Below are 16577 nucleotides of genomic sequence, written 5' to 3'. Positions count from 1 at the left end.
CACCGTTTCAGAGTTAGAAGGACCTGACTTGGTGGGCAGTGGGGACACCCTCCTCAATTCACCTCCAGGCTGGTGCATTCCCACGGCTTCCGTGGATTTGTGCAAGTTACTCCCACGGCCCCCTATTGGAAGGGGGTGGCCTCAGTCCCCCCTGTGGCCCAGGAGTGGGTCGGGGCAGGGGATAGCAGGAGGCAGGATAACTAAGGAGGTGCAGCCAGAGAGGGCAGCAGAGGGATTAAGGGCAGACGGGCACGGGGTGGAAAGGAAGCCGGGGTGGAGGGAATGGAGGAAGGTCTCTGGGGAAGGCAGGGAGGGAGATGACTTAGATTAGTAAAACCCGACTGTTCCCTCAGACAAATCAAAGTCCAGACACAAAAATGGCAGGTTCGTTAGTAAAAGCAGGAAACAGGGGAATAATTCCCCCGGTCCCCCTCCACCCCAGGGTTCATGATGCCCCTGCCCCCCAACCCCGCCCCACGCAGCTTCTGGAAGGGGTGGGGCTGGCGGGGGAGGAGGGAAGGGAGGGGGCCATGCAAGGCACACAGAGCAGCCACTGGGACACGTGCAGGTTAGAGGAGCAGGGTGGGGCCAGGCCCAGCAGGACAGGCCAGAGAAAGGCAGCGTGAGAAGGCATGCGGGCCAGGGGCCTGGGAAGGAGCAGAGATGGAGGCTAAAGAGCTATAGGGTGCAAGAAGGGGGGAACTTCCTTCCAATGGAGGAGCAGAGAGGAGCAACCACTAAGACAGAGACACTCAGGGGTTTAGAAAGAAAGGGAAGGGACATTAGACTCTACTTTCCTCACCAGCGAGCAACCCGTACATTCATTCCACCACTGATCTGCCACAAATCACGGAGCCCCAGACACACCTGCACACACACCAGAACCTCCCCAAGGCAGTGGGGAGGAAGTCTTGGCTGTCTCCTCTCCAAACAGCATTATCGGGACACAGCAGAGGGTCTACACCCAAGCCCTGACAACCCCCTCAACACAGACAAGCCAGGCCAAGTGGGTACTGCGTAGGCCAAGGGGAAGGAGCCAGAGTTTCTGCGCTGGAAGAGTCATGTTCAGGCAGGGGACGGGGGAAGCAGCACGAGGCAGTAGGAGCCCACTGCCCTGCCCAGGGGCAGGGAGGCAGGCTGGAGGTGGCTGCAGGGGGCAGCCTGTGACCTGGGTGGGCTCCCAGCCCTCCCTGCTGAGCCCACCTCTCTCGTGCTCTGCTCCCCTGCCACAGGCTGGGTACGGTGTAAAACTAGGTCCTGGCCATAAATAGCCCCACACGGGCAGGCAACCGTGCCAGCATGCCAACGTGCCCCAGAATGAAAGGTTGAGGAAGAGGGGAGTACCCTTCTGCCATCTTCTGGAACCTCTCCCAGTTGCCTGCAGTGATCACAGGGCCAGTGACACCCTTAAGAGGGGGGTTCATTCTGGGGAGAATAAGACTGCGGGGCAGGTGTTTTTAGCTTGTGGGCCAGTGGCTAGGCTTCGGGAATTACAAGCCCCTTGACACTGTACAGAAAACTGCAACAAAGGGCTTTTTTTTTGTTTTTCTGTGAGTACATTGCTGTCATCAAATTCTCAAAGGGGTCCAGGAGCCGAAGGTGGTTAAGAGCAACCAGCCCGGGGAAAGGTCCTGGCATCCCCTTAGGATTGAGTGGGTGGGAGCAGAGGATAAAGACAAGGGGCAGAGAGGGTTCCCAGCCTGAGCAAGGTCAGGCATGGGCTACTAAGTGGTTTAGCCACCTGTTCTGTGTGGGGGACAGAAGCTAAGGAGAGAAACAAGATGGAAAGACACACCAAGAAGTTACAGACCGACTGTGAGTCCCCACATCTAAATTTGATACAGTTTGGGAACAGAGAGGAAAGATTTCAGGTCAGAAATTCTGGGCTCTCCCTTTCTGCCCTTCCTTTTGCTCTCACTTTGCTGTGACAACAGGTCTGGTCATCATCTGTGGCGTATGTATCACACTCTGTAAACCTGTGCCTTACTCTTGCTCTATAATCCTATCTTTCTCTCCTCAATAAACCTCATTTTCGTGCTTGCCTTAAAAAAAAAAAAAAAACAAAGAAAGAAATTCTGGGCTATCATTTAGCCCTTTCCATTTTCCAGGACAATCTCATTTCACCTCTCTGACTCCCATCTGTAAAGGAGTTTAGCGACTTCTGTCACTTCCACTTCTTCCAGGCTTACTCTGAGCATCAAGTGAGACGACTGAAGTGAAACTCCTCCATATCTAGCTATATGACCCCAGGCAAGGTGCTTTCTCTGGGCCTCAGTTTCCCCATCTGTTAACTGGGAGCACTCTCTGCCTGCTGCCTGCCATCCAGGCATTCATCAAGTTTAAATGATATTCAAAATGGGAAAGCTATTGAAAGACCCCAGAGTGTACACAGAGAACTATTATTATTTTTACAAGCAAACTCCATCAGCCTGAATGCACCTAGTCCAAACCTCTCAACCAGTTGGCCTTTTTGGTCTATATCTACCCTGTCCCCCAAGAAGAAGTACTCAAACAACAAGAAAAGAGTCCATATGAACAAGTTAGTAAAAATAAACTCAAAACTAAACAGAACTTCTCTGGAGGATGCCTTGGAAATCAGAGCACATTGAATGCTGTTGGTGCCCACTCTGACTCGAGTCTTGGCCTGAAAGACTCATCCCCAGCACAGGTTTGTGAACGATCATGAGGCCACCAAGAGGCAACCGGATCTGTTCACCAATCAGTGTAGCTCAGGCAGGAAAGTATGGACTTTAGAGAGTTAGAATTTAGCAGGTATTTTCCTTCCCAGGGCTGAAACCATGCAGGGTTGTTTGCTTCTTAACCAACTTAACCAAGTCATTTATCTTTCCTCCTCCCCCTCCCCAGCCCAATTCCTGAAGCAGTCTGGGGTTTCGTGTAGTTATTTTGGGACTGATTCCTAAGAAGGGATGGTAATAGGATCTCTTGTGGGGCCAGAGATGCTGTATTCTCCAGGGTTTACTATGGGAAGGGAATCATTTCTTTACAAAACATCCCTGCCCTGGAAACACTGAGATAATTAGTTAACGTTTTATAAAGCCTAATAAAGTTCTAATGTCGTTTACAGAGTACAAATGCTTTTGCTTCCATTACCCTACTGGATCTTCATACCGGCCCCATGACATGGGTGATGCAGGTATGTTATCAGCCCATTTGGTAGATGGCGGAAGTGAGCTTCAGCAGCCCCAGCCCACGTGTTCAATTTTTAACTGAATTGAGAAGGTCTGTTGGGTGCTAATTCTAGGATGGTATTCCCCAGGGGCTTGCGATGTACCACATGGGTTGATCTGGTGGCCTCCCTTCTGTCCCCAAACTCACAGGTTGGCTATCCAGTGACACTCTGTAAAGAAAATTCCAAATGGCCAGCTCCTGACAGGTATTTAATGGCCTAGCTTGAACAGAGTAGTGGCAGCTAACTCCTGGAAGCAGCAGCTGGAGGAACAGAGCCTGTGGAGGGGTGGGCTGGGACCTCCCGCATGGCCCACTGGAACACTAGGACCACTGGGAATGGCCACACGAGGCCTCCAGCTGGGGAGGGCTGAGATGGCTTTGGCTGTGAGCACTAGTCTACGTGGGTACAGGAAAACAAGGGCCTGCAAAAGTGTCCAGAAAGGTCAGGCTTGGCCCCAGAGGTAGAGCCTCCTGGGGAAGTTGGGGAGCCACTCAGATTGGGAGCCCCAACTACCCTGCCCTCCTCCTCACCAGCCAGACAGTCGCACAGACCCGGGAGGCTGGGCCGGCCAGGCAGCTGCCCCAAGCAGCACTGGCCCCATGAGAGCAGACACGTCCATCTGCAGGGCCCCCAGCCTGGTGCTCAATCACTCTGCATTATTAATAGGTGATGACTAACCGGCTGCTGCCGCAGAGCCAGGACTGGGCAGGCATGAGGGAATCCCAGGGGATCGCGCACAGCAGGGCCTGCGGGCACACACTCTGAGGTGAGGGAGGAGCACAGGGCCAGGCCCAGCTCCTCCCCTGTTCCCGCCTGTCATGGCACCTAGACTGAAGGGCCGGCCCCCGCAGCCCACCCCCGCACAGTCCTCGCCAGGCTCAAAAACCCACACAGTCACGCAGCCCCCCAGTTCACACCAGTGCTTACACATAGAGAGTCACCAGCAGAGTCTCACACACACAGAGTACAGTTTCCCACTAACACCCCAAAATGTCACGCCAACATTTACACACAGTCGCACCCACACACCAACACACACCAGCTGCATTTACACAGACACCCACACCGACACTCACCGGGACTGAGCCCAACCCAAACAGAGATGCTTCGTGACAAGGACGAAAACAAAAAAAAACCACACTAAAAAAAACCAACACCCCAGGTCCACCCCTGCGGGGACTCCTCCTCTCACTGCCCTGATCAGGGAAGGAAACCCACCCCTGTCAGAGGCCATGCGGGAGGGCAGGGGCATAGAGGGGAGTGGTAAGGGGAGGGAAGAGAGTGAGAATCAGTGTTAGTCAGAGCAGCGGAGCAGTTGGGGAGAACTGGACGCTATCCCTGGTGGGGAGAAAAGACCATTCATGCCATGCAAAATGTAGGGGAGACAGAACCAGGAACCCTCAAGGCTGAGAAGCGAGGGACGGGGTGACACCTTTCTCCTGGCAGCCAGCATGGGGTAGCCCCCAAACTCACATGAACTGGTGATTTGAATGAGGTCCAGATGGGTCCCAGCTAGCTCTGCATCTCCCAAGGCCACCCCCCACCCGGGGAGCCTGCCCAGCTGGCTGCCACCAGGGGTCTCACCCCCAACCCCCTCCCCCCACTTGAGGGGTCCTTCCAGGGAGCTGACAGTGAGCAGAGCGTAGCATGTCATGGGATGGTGTTTTCCATGGATTTTCAGGAGACCAAGAAAGAAACTAAATCAAAGAGAAAAAAACAAGGGAAGGGAGAAAAGAACAAAATAAAGCAATAGAAATAAGCCACCTGGCATCCGGGCTGGTCTAACCAGAGCCAATGAGCGTGGGGCCTGCCCCCAGGTCTCTCTGGCCAGGAGTCTAAATTCAAGAGTCAGGGATTAGGGGAGGAACAGGCCAAATTCCTTGATTTCCATTTGTCTTTTGGATTTGAGTTTGGATCAAAAAAGAAAGAAAAGGGAAAGAGGAAAACTAAAAGAGAGAGAAGCAAAATCTAAAGATTGTCCAGGACGCAAAAAACAATTGGAAGAGCAAAACAACCAAAACCAAACAGGGAAAGGAAACAAAAGAGGGAGAATCGAACAGTTAAAAAAACCCACGGCAAACCAAACGGTAAGACAATTAGAGTGATATCTACCAGATAATGCAGTTTGTTTACCATAGCGTGTCCAATCCCTGCGTGCTTCACCGGAGATATGGGGGAGGGGGGAGGGGGGTGTCAAAAAAAAAACAACAAAGACAACAACAAAAGAACAGAACGAAAAGAAAAATAAAATGACCAACTGTGAAACTCAAGGAAGGAGGAAAAATAGATATCCATATATATTTGGTTGTTTGTTCAAACCCTCCCACCTTAGGTTCAGGGGAAGTATTTTGTTTAAAGAAAATTAAATCATAATGGGAGGGAAAAATAAAACACACAAAAAAATTAAGCCCCTTCTCCCCATCCCTCGCCCATCCCTCCTCTGGATTCCTCTCCCCTCACCCATCCCCTCCCGGAAGAGCCATCTGCTGAGAAGGGGAACAGTTAGAGACCTTGGTTAGTAGAGAAGAAAACAACAAAAGAACTGGACCAAGAAAGCAAAGACTTAAGGATGGTCGACATTCCGCAGATGAGACAGAAAGGTTAGTTCGGTTTTTCACTCATACCTTGCCCCACCTGTCCCTGCCCATGCCTTGGTCCCCTGGGTTATAAGCGTGTTAGTAACACACAGAGAGTTGGCAACGGGGTTTTCCAACAGAGGATGAGAAAGGGAAGGCAGGGGATTAAGAAGCAGACCCAATTATGCAGTATTAGTAAATCCTATCAGCTGAAATGTTAGGGAGTTGAGGGGAAGGGAGGGAGGGAACAGGGGTGTGAGAAGGGTTGGGCTGCTGAGTCAAGTCACGGACTGACGGGTGTGTTGCTAACTGATCACCCAGATGGCCTTCCAAAGAACTGGCTAAAAACTGAGTTGGTGCTAGCCAATTGGCTGACCAGTGGCCATGTCAGGTTAATGGATTAACAGGTTGGTGATGGGCCAGCTGGCTGTCAGTCTGGGAGAAGAGTGGGCAATACCCCTGGAGAATCAAAGGGACTGGCGAGAATGAGAGGCAATTTCATCTGGAGGCAAAGGAAGGGATTCCCAAAGAGAACAGGAGGGGACATGGGTGTCTGCTTTTCTTGCGGATGGAGGGTAGGCAAATAGATCCAGGGAGTCACTCAGGGGAGGGGCAGCTTCTCTTATTTATTTATTTTTTCCTGCTTCTCATCCTTGAAAAAGGAAGAGAGAGTGAGTCGCCATCAGAAAAGCTTGGAAGGAAACCTTGCCCTCCATGGGCTGGCAGAGGGTTCACGCTCATATTACATCTAATCACCCCCCCCCTCCTCCCTCTCCACCCGTCCTCCCATCCATAGCTGACTCCTCCCACCTATCCACCTTGACTTTTTCAGAGCCCACATTTCCTGAAAAGTTCTCCAAGCTCTTCAATCACCCCACTCCCATTCTCTTACTCTCCTTTGTGCTCCCGTCCCTCCCAGAATTAAGCACTACCCCCACCATCCCTACAAGTCCCTAGAATTGGTGAAGCCATCCCAGTAGCCCGCCTCTCTCCAGGTATACCCCTAAACCCTGAGCCTCCACTCCCCGCAGCCAGCTCCAGAAATCCACTCCCCCTGTACCCATAAAAAGCAACACAGAGGGCCACCTACCTCTAAAACCCCTTACTCCTCCCCCTCCTCCCCAAGCTATAAGCCAGCTTCTTCTACCCCAATTTCTGGAGTCCCCACTCTCATGTGGTTCTCAGTTCATTTTCTCTTCTCATTGCCAAAGACAGCAACAACAACCACCTTCCAAATCACTCTGGTCTTTGGGGAGGAGATGTCAAAGGTACTGAGGCAGCTTTACTTAAGAATATTAGAGAGAGAGGCACATTATTCTTTGATGTCCATTAAATACTGAACTGCATGCCCGAGAATGTGATTGTGAGAAAGAGGTATTCTAGGGACAGATCCATTAGTTAGAGAGTTGCTATAACCAGTGGGCACAGGACTAATTCAGTAAGATAATTAATAAGGGCTTGTATAATTAAAAATAACAGAATTCAATATTTAGCAGCTAGAAGAAGTACTGAATAACCAATATTAATTATTAGTGATGCAGAGGCAGTTTACATAGCAGGAGAAGAGTCTAATTGTGGGTGCAGTGATTGGAGCCAGGGGATAACGTGTGATAAGAGGATTAGTACTGCCAGCTGGTAGCACTATCATAAAATAAAGAGGCCAACTAGTCAGAACAAGGAACAATTAGCTTCAGGGTAGCTAAACCAATTGTGCCCAAAAGGTAAGAGTTGTCTGGTATCACTGCACTAGTCAAACAAGGCAGGGGGAAAAAGGCATTGGCGTTAAAGATCCAATTACTACTCTTTTTGAATTAGAACTGGTTGTGGAGAATAAAATAAGAAAAAAAAAAAGCTTTCAACTTTCATGGAGAAGATTCCATTTTTAGCAAGCAGAACAGTAAATTAAGAATCAGGATTGAGAGGAAAGAAATGTGAATTCAAAGCCTGGGTCTTCCACTAATTTGTCAAGAGATCCAGGCTTCCTCTGAACAACAGCAGGGTTGGAGTGGGTGAGACAGGGCCCCCCCAGGCCTAAGGATCAAGCATCCAGAACCCATTCCATGGAGACCATGCTTAAGGGGACAACTGTGGTCAAATACTAGAATGGAGTTTCCAATGGAGCCCATTCCTGGTGGCCTGTGACACAGCACAGGAAAATGGTTCCTGGCAGCCCAGGCCTCCCCAAAGGCCCAGGATCTGGAGAGCTGAGGCTTCAGACTAACAGATGAGCAATGAAGGCTTTATCTCACCCACAGAAGCAGGTAGAGAGCTCCTGGAGCCTGGGGGCACAAGAATAACAATGCATAATGAGTGAGAACGGCATCAAAGTCATAGAGGGGAGAAGCCAGTCATCATATCAAGTGGTCATTTACCAAGGCCAAGGGCCTTCGGACAGAACTATATCCCATCTCCACCTTGAAATCTGAGTATAACTCCAGCTCCCTCAGAATCCAAGAGGGGGATCATATGCACAAATCATAAAAATCTGGGATGAAGGCAATCTGTGGAGCTTGAGCAAGAGAATCTCAGGATAAAGAAAAGAGGAACCCACTCCACTCAGACATAAGAGGGACCCATTTTTCAGAGACATGAGCAGAACATTCAAATGGCTTCAAGATTTGAGAACATCCAAGAATGACAGAACCACGAGACAAACTACAGCCTCCTTTGCATTTTGCACCAATGACAACAACCAGTCCCTTGCTTGGAGGCAAAGAAATGGAGTGGGTTCGAAGTCAGACTTCCAGTTCCACTACTTCCTAACTAGATAACCTTGAGCAAGTTCTTTAATCTTCCAGGTCTCAGTGTCCTCATCAGCAAAATGGGAATAATATCTCCCACCTCACCAGATTGTCATAATAATTAGGTGAGACACTAAAGAGAAATGAAACCTTTGAACCCAGGGACTAGCTGGGGAGAAATGTTACAGTGCAACCTGAGAAATGTTGTGACAAAGGGACAGAGGCCTGTGGATATTCAGAGGATGGAGCAGGAAGGAGAGGTGCTCTTCTGGTCTTGTAAAGCAAATTGGAGTTTTTTTACAGGAGGACAAGAAGTAGTTCAGTGCTCATATGAAGTTGTTAGGTCTACTACTTTGGGGCATGGGTCCTCGTGTCCAAAACCTTACAAATTGCCTTCAAGAAAAAGAACAAATGAATCAGAAAAAACTATTAGAAAAACAACTAAAAACACTCAATAGTTGCAGGTGTTAAGCCCTCAATTTGCTTACCACCTAGAAGTAGAGACAAGGAATGAATATAAATATTGATGTAGGGAGAATGTGATGAGAGAGCTAGAATACAAGTTCCCAGGGACTTGAAGAACACAGCCAAGGAGGAGGCTAGCTAAGGGGATGGATTGAGGAAGGCTTTATGAAGAAGGTGGCATTTAAGCTGGGCCTGAAAGATTGGAAAAAAACACAACTAATGATAATGGCAGCAGTGAGTCCTTCCCTGCTCACGCTGTGCCAGGCTATGCTGAGTGCTTTAAGGGATTACCTCGTTAGTTAGCAAAAGGCTCATTTTCACTTTGCTAATGAGAAGATGCAGCTCAGAGAGGTTGTATAACTTGCCTAAAAGTCACTCAAACAACTACTGGCAGAGCTGGGATTTGAACCCAGTCTGTCTGACTAAAACACTAGCTCTAGGATTTTGCCAGGCAAAAAGAAGGGTGGATGGGTGCTGTCCATGGAAGAACTGTGGGAACAAAGGAAAGAGCGAGGAAAGTTGGCATAAATGAACATGGAGAGCAGCACAGCTAGGCCCAGAGACAGGGTGTGTGCCATGCCAGAGAGGGTGAAAGATCTGGGCAGGAAGTAGGGAGAGGAGCCCTAAATGCATGATGGACTCCATCCTTGGGGAACTGTATCCTTGAGGACTCCATCCTTGGGAACTCTATCCTGGGGGACACTCCATCCTTGGAGACTGCATCATTGGGGGACTCTATCCTTAGGGACTCCATCTTCCCCTTGGGGACTGTATACTTAGGGGACTCCATCCGTGGGGGACTCCATCCTTGGGGGACTCCATCCATAGAGGACTCCATTCTTAGGGGATTCCATCCTTGGGGACTGCATCCTTGGAAGACTCCATCCTTAGGGGACTTCATCCTTGGAGACTCCATCCTTAGGGATTACATCCTTGGGGAACTCTATGCTTGAAGGACTCTATCCCCATCTTTGGGGACTTCATCCTTGCAGACTTGATCCTTGGGGCATTGGGGAGCTCCTGAGACTCTCTGCACTGAGAAGAGGATTCATTCAAGCTGGGCAGGAGGAAGCACCATGTGATATTTTGGTAGCAAGCTTGTCTTCCAAATTTGGTGCTGGCTAATGATAAAATGGGTTTGCACACTGTGCTTGCATGATGGCGGGAAGCAGTTGGGAAGTACACTGAGTATGGGAGGAAAGCAAGCCCAGGACTAAAAATAGGCCTCAGGGAATCCTCAGATATAATCATTCCTGCCAACATCCCCCAGAAGACACCACTGGTCACAGTGGCTTCAAGGGTTGGCTTGAAAGGAAAGAGCAAGGCACTATCACATCAGCCCCCCTCTGGTCCTAACTGCTATGTTCTAAGGGCTTCTAAATTATTCCAGGGATAATTACCTAGTTCAGGGGGAAACGGAGAAAAATTCTACCTCCTTTCAGTCTTTGGAGCTGGCCTTTGACCCACTCCACAGCTGCAGAAGCAAAGGGAAGGGAGACCCCTCGGTACCGGTTCTGGGCCAGGCCCTCCCCAGGTGGTCATCTTCCCAGCCATTCTGGTCACATGAGAGGAAAACACCATGGAAGCCACAGTGTCCTCAGATCCTGGCCATCTCTCCTGTAAGGCTGAAACAGACGTCATTTCTCACATTACCTCCCTGTCCTATCTCCTGGGCCACAAAACCTGGAGGAGACCGGACATTGGTTCAAACCACTCCACCTAGCATCACCCCTCAAGTCACATAAAGGACTTTTCCAATCCCAGGATGTCATCTGGACACTGCATAAACTTTCTTGAGCAGGGTGTCTCCATATTGGCACCACTGAAATTTGAAGTCAGATGATTCTTTGCTGTGAGGACTGTCCTGTCAACTGTAGGATATTTGGCATCATCCTGGTCTCTACCCACGAGATGCCAGCAGTACCCCCTAAGTTATGACAACCCAAAATGTCTCCAGACACTACCAAATGTCCCCTGGGGGCACAACACAATTACATGACTGAGAAATACTGCTCTAGGGACAACAGAATCCACTAACTTACTCTCTGAAGCCCTGAAAAACAGGCACACAAAGGGCCTGGTGAGGATGGATGTGGCCACAGGTGAGGCCTTGAGCAAGGGCCCACGATGACCAAAAGAGAGCTGCCCATCTGCAGTTCCTACACCTCACATTTATGGGCATGGACTGGTGTCAAAGAAATCCCCCTAAAAACCCTTTAAAGAGAGCTCTCAATCAAAGTCTTTAAGCAGTCTATGGTCCTGAAAACCTGCTTTGGGGTCAGCATGACCTGCCTCTGCTCTAAGCCACCTGGTAGAACATTCCAAGGGGAAGCAGTTTCCATCAGTTACCAGCTTGGACCTGTGATCCTATGAGCCCCAGGAAGAGCTGACCATGGGTCACTGTCTACACTCAGAGTAGCCGAGGCCATGTGCCACCTCCTTTGTGTGGCTTCCCCACTTCACCCAGCCACAAACCTCTCCCTCCTCTTGCGTATCTCCCAAGTTCTAGCATGCTGAAGGTTTCTGCTGCTCACTTGGCACTTGCATGGCCTTGCTCTGTTCACTTTCAACAGACGCATCAAGAGCTGAAGTCCTGGGAGGGCAGAGACCATGTCTTTTTTCCGTCTGTACCCAGAATGGATGCACCATACATTCGTTGGCCAGATGATGTATGGGAGGGACTCTAGGCTTGCAACATCTTGCCAAAGGCACTACCAGGTGACAGCACTGGTCCCAGGGAGAGTACACAGTAAGAAGCACCAACAAAATGTGTGGGGTACCTGAAAGTATCACAAATGTACATGACACACTCAGGTATGTTCAGACTGTGGTGACAACACAAGACAGCCCTCTGAATGGGGAAAGGGATGATGTGACATGAAGACAGGCACTGCATGGAGGAGAGGGCCTCCACCAAGCATGCCACTCTTCAGAACTCAGGGCCACGAAGAACAGGCCCAGCATCAGGAGCCCAGCTGCAGCCGGGAGTGCAGGCTGGGGGAGGAGCAGCTGGATCAGTCTGAACACCCTCCCAGACGGGGCCGGCAGGAACCGGGGAGGAATCCCCATTAGATCATCTCCAGTGGTGTCAAATAAGTCCAGGTAAGGAGAGTGGGCAGTGAGCCAGGATGCTGAGCCCAGCTGACGAGCCTTTCAGTGGGAGGAAGGGGAGGAAGAAGAAGAGGAGAAGGAGGGCGATAAAGATGATGACGAAGAGGACAGACAAGGGAGGGTGGCCACCGCACTGCCAGAACCAGGAAGTCCAGAGAAGAAACTAGTAAGAGAATGGCCACAGAGAGCAGGACAGAGCCTCTGAGGACAGGGCTGTCAGGTTTTCCTGGTTCCCACAGACCGCGAGAGATGGAGCTGGAAGATCTTCCCAGCCACCAGCACCCAAGAGAAAGAAGAACCAGCAAATGCCCGAGCACCTGAGACCCAGGAGTCAGGAGGTAGAGAAAGGAGCCACCACAGGAGCCACAGCAGCCTCTCCTGCTTGGGAAGAAGGGTCAGGACCCTGCCTGAAAGGGAACTTCTCGGGCTAAAAACAAGCTGGGGAGGTTTCCTACCAAGCAAAGCCTGGCCAGAGAGATGGCCGCAACTGCAGTAGCCTCCCTGGGCCTTGTGAGAGGTGAAGAGGGTCACTGCTAAGAGGACCTGTCCAGTGGGGGCATCTGGGAAGAGAAGCCGAGGGGACACTGCAGGGAAGAGACCTGTCCTGTCTGCAGGGGCCCAGCCAGGAGGGTCTCCTCCAGCACCTGAATGAGCTAGCCCAGCAGTCAGAGAGGCAGATGCAAGCCATGGCGTGCTGGAAGGCCTGGCTCCTTTGAAGGAAAGGGAGGGAAGAGAAGGGCGTGTCCTGCCCAGAGGAGACACAGGGCCAACATCTCCCTGGTCCTGCTCTCCCTCTCTGCCTGCTGCGTCTCCACCTCACTCTGACGCCCCCCACCCCCGGCCTCTGCCCTAGAAAAGCCGTGGTTGAGGACAGAGCACATCCTGCCCCCACTCATAGCTCAGGCTTGCCTTCATGCCTTACTGCCCTAGTGTCAGCACACCCACACCTGCTCCACCAGGCCAGAGCCTGCCTACTCCCGAGAGCCCCATCCCCACCCCATGGAACCCCGGGCCACCAACTCAGGCTCTGGCTCACTCCTCCCATCTCCTGAATCACCCTCCTGCCAAGTCACCCAAGTTCTTGGCCCCCACCCTTGAGACACCAGCTGCTCCCACCCATCTGAGCCCAGCCCTTCCCCTGCCCTTGCGACTCTGCCCACGGGCAGCTCTGAAGCCTCCTCCTCGAACTGCTGCCTGGTCTCTGAAGCCTGTGACGAACGACACTGCAGCTGCACATCGGGACCCTCACAGCCCTAAGCCATGTTTTCCAGAAACAATCTCACTGCCCAGCCCTGACCCCTCCAACCTGCGCCCTGCAGGCCCCTCTCGCCACTCCCCTACACACCAGGTCAGCTGACCCCCGGCCTTCTTCTTGCTCCCCCTACCTGGCGCAGGTTTCGGGTAACCCGGACATCGTGCCAGGCGTTGTCGTTGAACTTGCCGTTGACAGGTTCCACAAGGGCCTCGAAGGCACCTGAGCCTAGGTTGATGACCAGCCAGACGGCCCCAGACTTGAGGGACAGGTTGACGTAGTCGGCCGACTTGCCCGTGTGCAGCATCAGCCCGTTGCGCTGCAGGGTGCGGAAGGCCAGCGTGATCTCATCAGTGCTGCTCTGGATCGGGTTGTGTGACAGGTCGTAGCAGAAGAACTCATTGCCTTTGAAGGTCGCCACAAACTCCTCCTTGCCTGCATGCCGCAGTGTGGGAAGACGGGGGAAGGCTGAGTGGGCTAAGGTAAGCCAGTGCCTCCCTCGCCCCCTCCAGCAACCCAGGCGTGGGTCCTGGGCACCAGGAGCCCTGGGCTCCCAGCCCTCGGCCTGTCAACCCTCCTCTCAGAGGGACCCTGCCATCTCTGCTGTCAAAAGTCAACTTCAGACCAGGCACGGTGGCTCACACCTATAATCCTAGCACTCTGGGAGGCCGAGGTGGGAGAATCCCTTGAGCTCAGGAGTTCCAGACCAGCCTGAGCAACAGCGAGACCCCTTTACTAAAAATAGAAAAATTAGCTGGGCGTGGTGGCACATGCCTGCGGTCCCAGCTACTCGGGAGGCCAAGGCAGGAGGATGGCTTGAGCCCAGGAGTTTGAGGTTGCAGTGAGCTATGATGACACTACTGCACTCTAGCCTGGGCAACAGAGCAAGACTATCTCAAAAAAAAAAAAGTCAACTTCTCCCATGTCCATTTCCAAACTAAGAGGCTGCTAAGTGGCTCCCACCAACTGCTGATAAGTACACTGCCACAGGCCCAAGCAAAGCAGAGGGTCTCACTATCCCTTCCCCAGCAGCCTTCCCATTGGCCACTCCCCTTAACAAAGGGACATGGAAGAGAAACAAGGCTCTAGCTGACTTCTCCCTGGGAGTTCCTCCCCAATGGCTAGGCACCAAGGGACTCCTGCCCCTCCTTTGGTGACAGCCAATCTCAGGGCCCTGGGACAGTTTCAGCCTCACCATATGGGATGGAACAAGTAGGCCTGTCGTGCAGCAGAGGGCAGAGGAGGACAATGGGAGGCGGTGGAATGGGGACAGGCAGGGAAGACACAATGCAGTTGACAGGGATAGGCACCAGGCAGCAGCAGGTCGCAGAGTGGCGCTTTCACAGGTGGCCATCATGCCTGCTATCACCACCACCCCAACTCCTCACTCCAGCCTGAGAAGGACAGCGCAGACAGGCCCTAGGCAGAGAGCCTCTGAGCAGCCCGAGCGCCAGGTATGCGACCTGTGTGTCCCCAGTGGGTGATGGGGTAAGAGTGCAAGGGCAGGCCTGGCTCTGTGCGTGTGCCCCTACGTGCGTGTGCACATGTGCACACAGGCATCCCACACAGGGTCCTTCCACTGGCACTTTTTAAGCAAAATCAAAAACTACTGGGAGAGCCTGAAGGATTGTTAGCGTTCTGTGAGTTGGTGACAAGTGACAGGACGATGATTCAGTGATAGCGGGAAGTTGGGTTCTCAGCCCCACACCTTCAAAAGCCAGAGCACAAGCAGAGGGAAGACAACTGGATATGGAGTCAGGAGAGACCAGAGGACCATGCTTCTCCTGGCCAGTAGCCCTTGACATACAGGTGGTCCTGCCTACCTCACAGGGTGGATGAGGGGCAAACAAGACTGTGTCCCTGAGGGTCTCTATGAAGAAACCAAGCTATCTAAGTGCAGGAGGTCTCAGCAGATGCCCCCAAGGCCTGGGCAAGAGCAGGCACAATGCATGCAGGGCCACCAGCAGGCCCCTGCCTTCCCCTGGGGGGCAGGGAGGCTCCGTGTCGAGGTGGGGGGTCTCTGAGCACAGAATCTGCAGATCCCTTCCCCTCCACACACAAGCTGCTTCTTTCCCTCCGGGCAGGCTGCCCATAGACTCTGTCCTCACTGCCTCCGGATGCCAAGGCACCAGCTGCTGCCCCAGAGCCTGGCACAGCACTCGCTGCAGCTGTCAAGGCCTGGTTTCCTGAGGCCACAGGGCAGCAGGGCTGGTGGGGGCCTGGGCAACATTGGGACAGTCTGCATCCCTCCCTCTGCCTATTTAGGGTGCCAGGGGAAGGGCCAGAAAGCCAAGGTGAGGACCCCAGCAGAGACAAGAAGGGAAGGTGGGGAAGAATGGAGGGCGGAGAGGGGGAAGGGCGGACCAGCGCAGGAACAAGAGATGAGTGGAGCTGGCTCAGGGATGACAGGGAACAGGAGGGGACAAGGGGACCTACCTGGATAAAGAAAAAGAGCAGGCCCCACAGGGGACAGGTAAGGAGAGGGGAAGAGGGCCAGCAAGGAAAGGGGACAGGGACCTCTAAGGAATGGAAGCCAAGGCTTTCTGGGGCCCTGCCATCTCCATAGCAACCAGGCCTGCTGCCCAGGCACCGGCAGAGCCAGGGGGCTCAAGGACCAGAAAAGGGACCGAGTTTGACCTTGGGTTTGCGGCACGTACTAGTCCCTCCCAGAAGCCACTCCTCCCACTCCCTCACCTTCACTGCAGTCAAAGAAAATACCATTAAAGAAAGAGTCAAACAGAGAGAAAGGGAAGAATAAGGCAACCACGTGAAAAAGTGATTGGGACAGAACAAAAGAGGCCAGAAAAAAAGAGAGAGGCGAGTCTGGGGCCAACCATGGCTGCCAAGGCCAAGTGGAGAAATGAGGCCATTCCCGGCCCCCGCGGCTCTGCCTCAGGTCTCGGAGTGGAAGCGAAACCAGCCACTCTGGAGCCCCAGCCTCGACAGCTCCCGTCCCTTTGCCGCCAAAGACCCCGGTCGGCCCAGAGATGTGGAGGGGCAGCAGCAGCCCAAAAGCGCCTGAAGCCTTCGAGCAGGCAGACAGAAGAGAGAGGAGCAAGTGTGGGCAGGGAAACCGAAGCATGGCGAGGAGACAGAAAACCGGAGTGGGGGCGGAGGCAGGACTTCAAGGGACTGACTGGTCGGGGACTCTACTGGGGTTAAGGGCGTGGGGGCCGCCAGGCGCCCCGCGGAGCACATACCCGATCTGGGACGCACAAGCCCTGAGGCACCAGGGGGCGCTC

General features: G+C 52.6%; 1 protein-coding gene across 9 annotated transcripts in view; it reads right to left on the bottom strand.

Annotated features, from left to right (window-relative positions):
* NRXN2 (neurexin 2) overlaps positions 1–16577 on the bottom strand; it is a 109865-nt gene that overhangs the window by 62084 nt on the left and 31204 nt on the right. For 5 of the 9 annotated variants that reach the window (XM_045556160.1, XM_045556163.1, XM_045556161.1 and 2 more), the window contains 2 exons: positions 13469–13770; positions 5324–5347 (listed from right to left, as the gene is read on the bottom strand). In XM_045556160.1, the coding sequence (XP_045412116.1) occupies positions 5324–5347; positions 13469–13770 (326 nt within the window). Of the gene's footprint in view, positions 1–5302; positions 5348–13468; positions 13771–16577 lie in introns of all 9 variants that reach the window. The other 4 variants (XM_045556156.1, XM_045556159.1, XM_045556155.1 and 1 more) reach the window with 2 other exon arrangements.

This window comes from Lemur catta, chromosome 7 (assembly GCF_020740605.2).
Source record: "Lemur catta isolate mLemCat1 chromosome 7, mLemCat1.pri, whole genome shotgun sequence".
Lineage (NCBI taxonomy): Eukaryota > Metazoa > Chordata > Mammalia > Primates > Lemuridae > Lemur > Lemur catta.
Note: the sequence above shows the minus strand (reverse complement) of the source record. Positions and strands in the feature narration are given on the sequence as shown.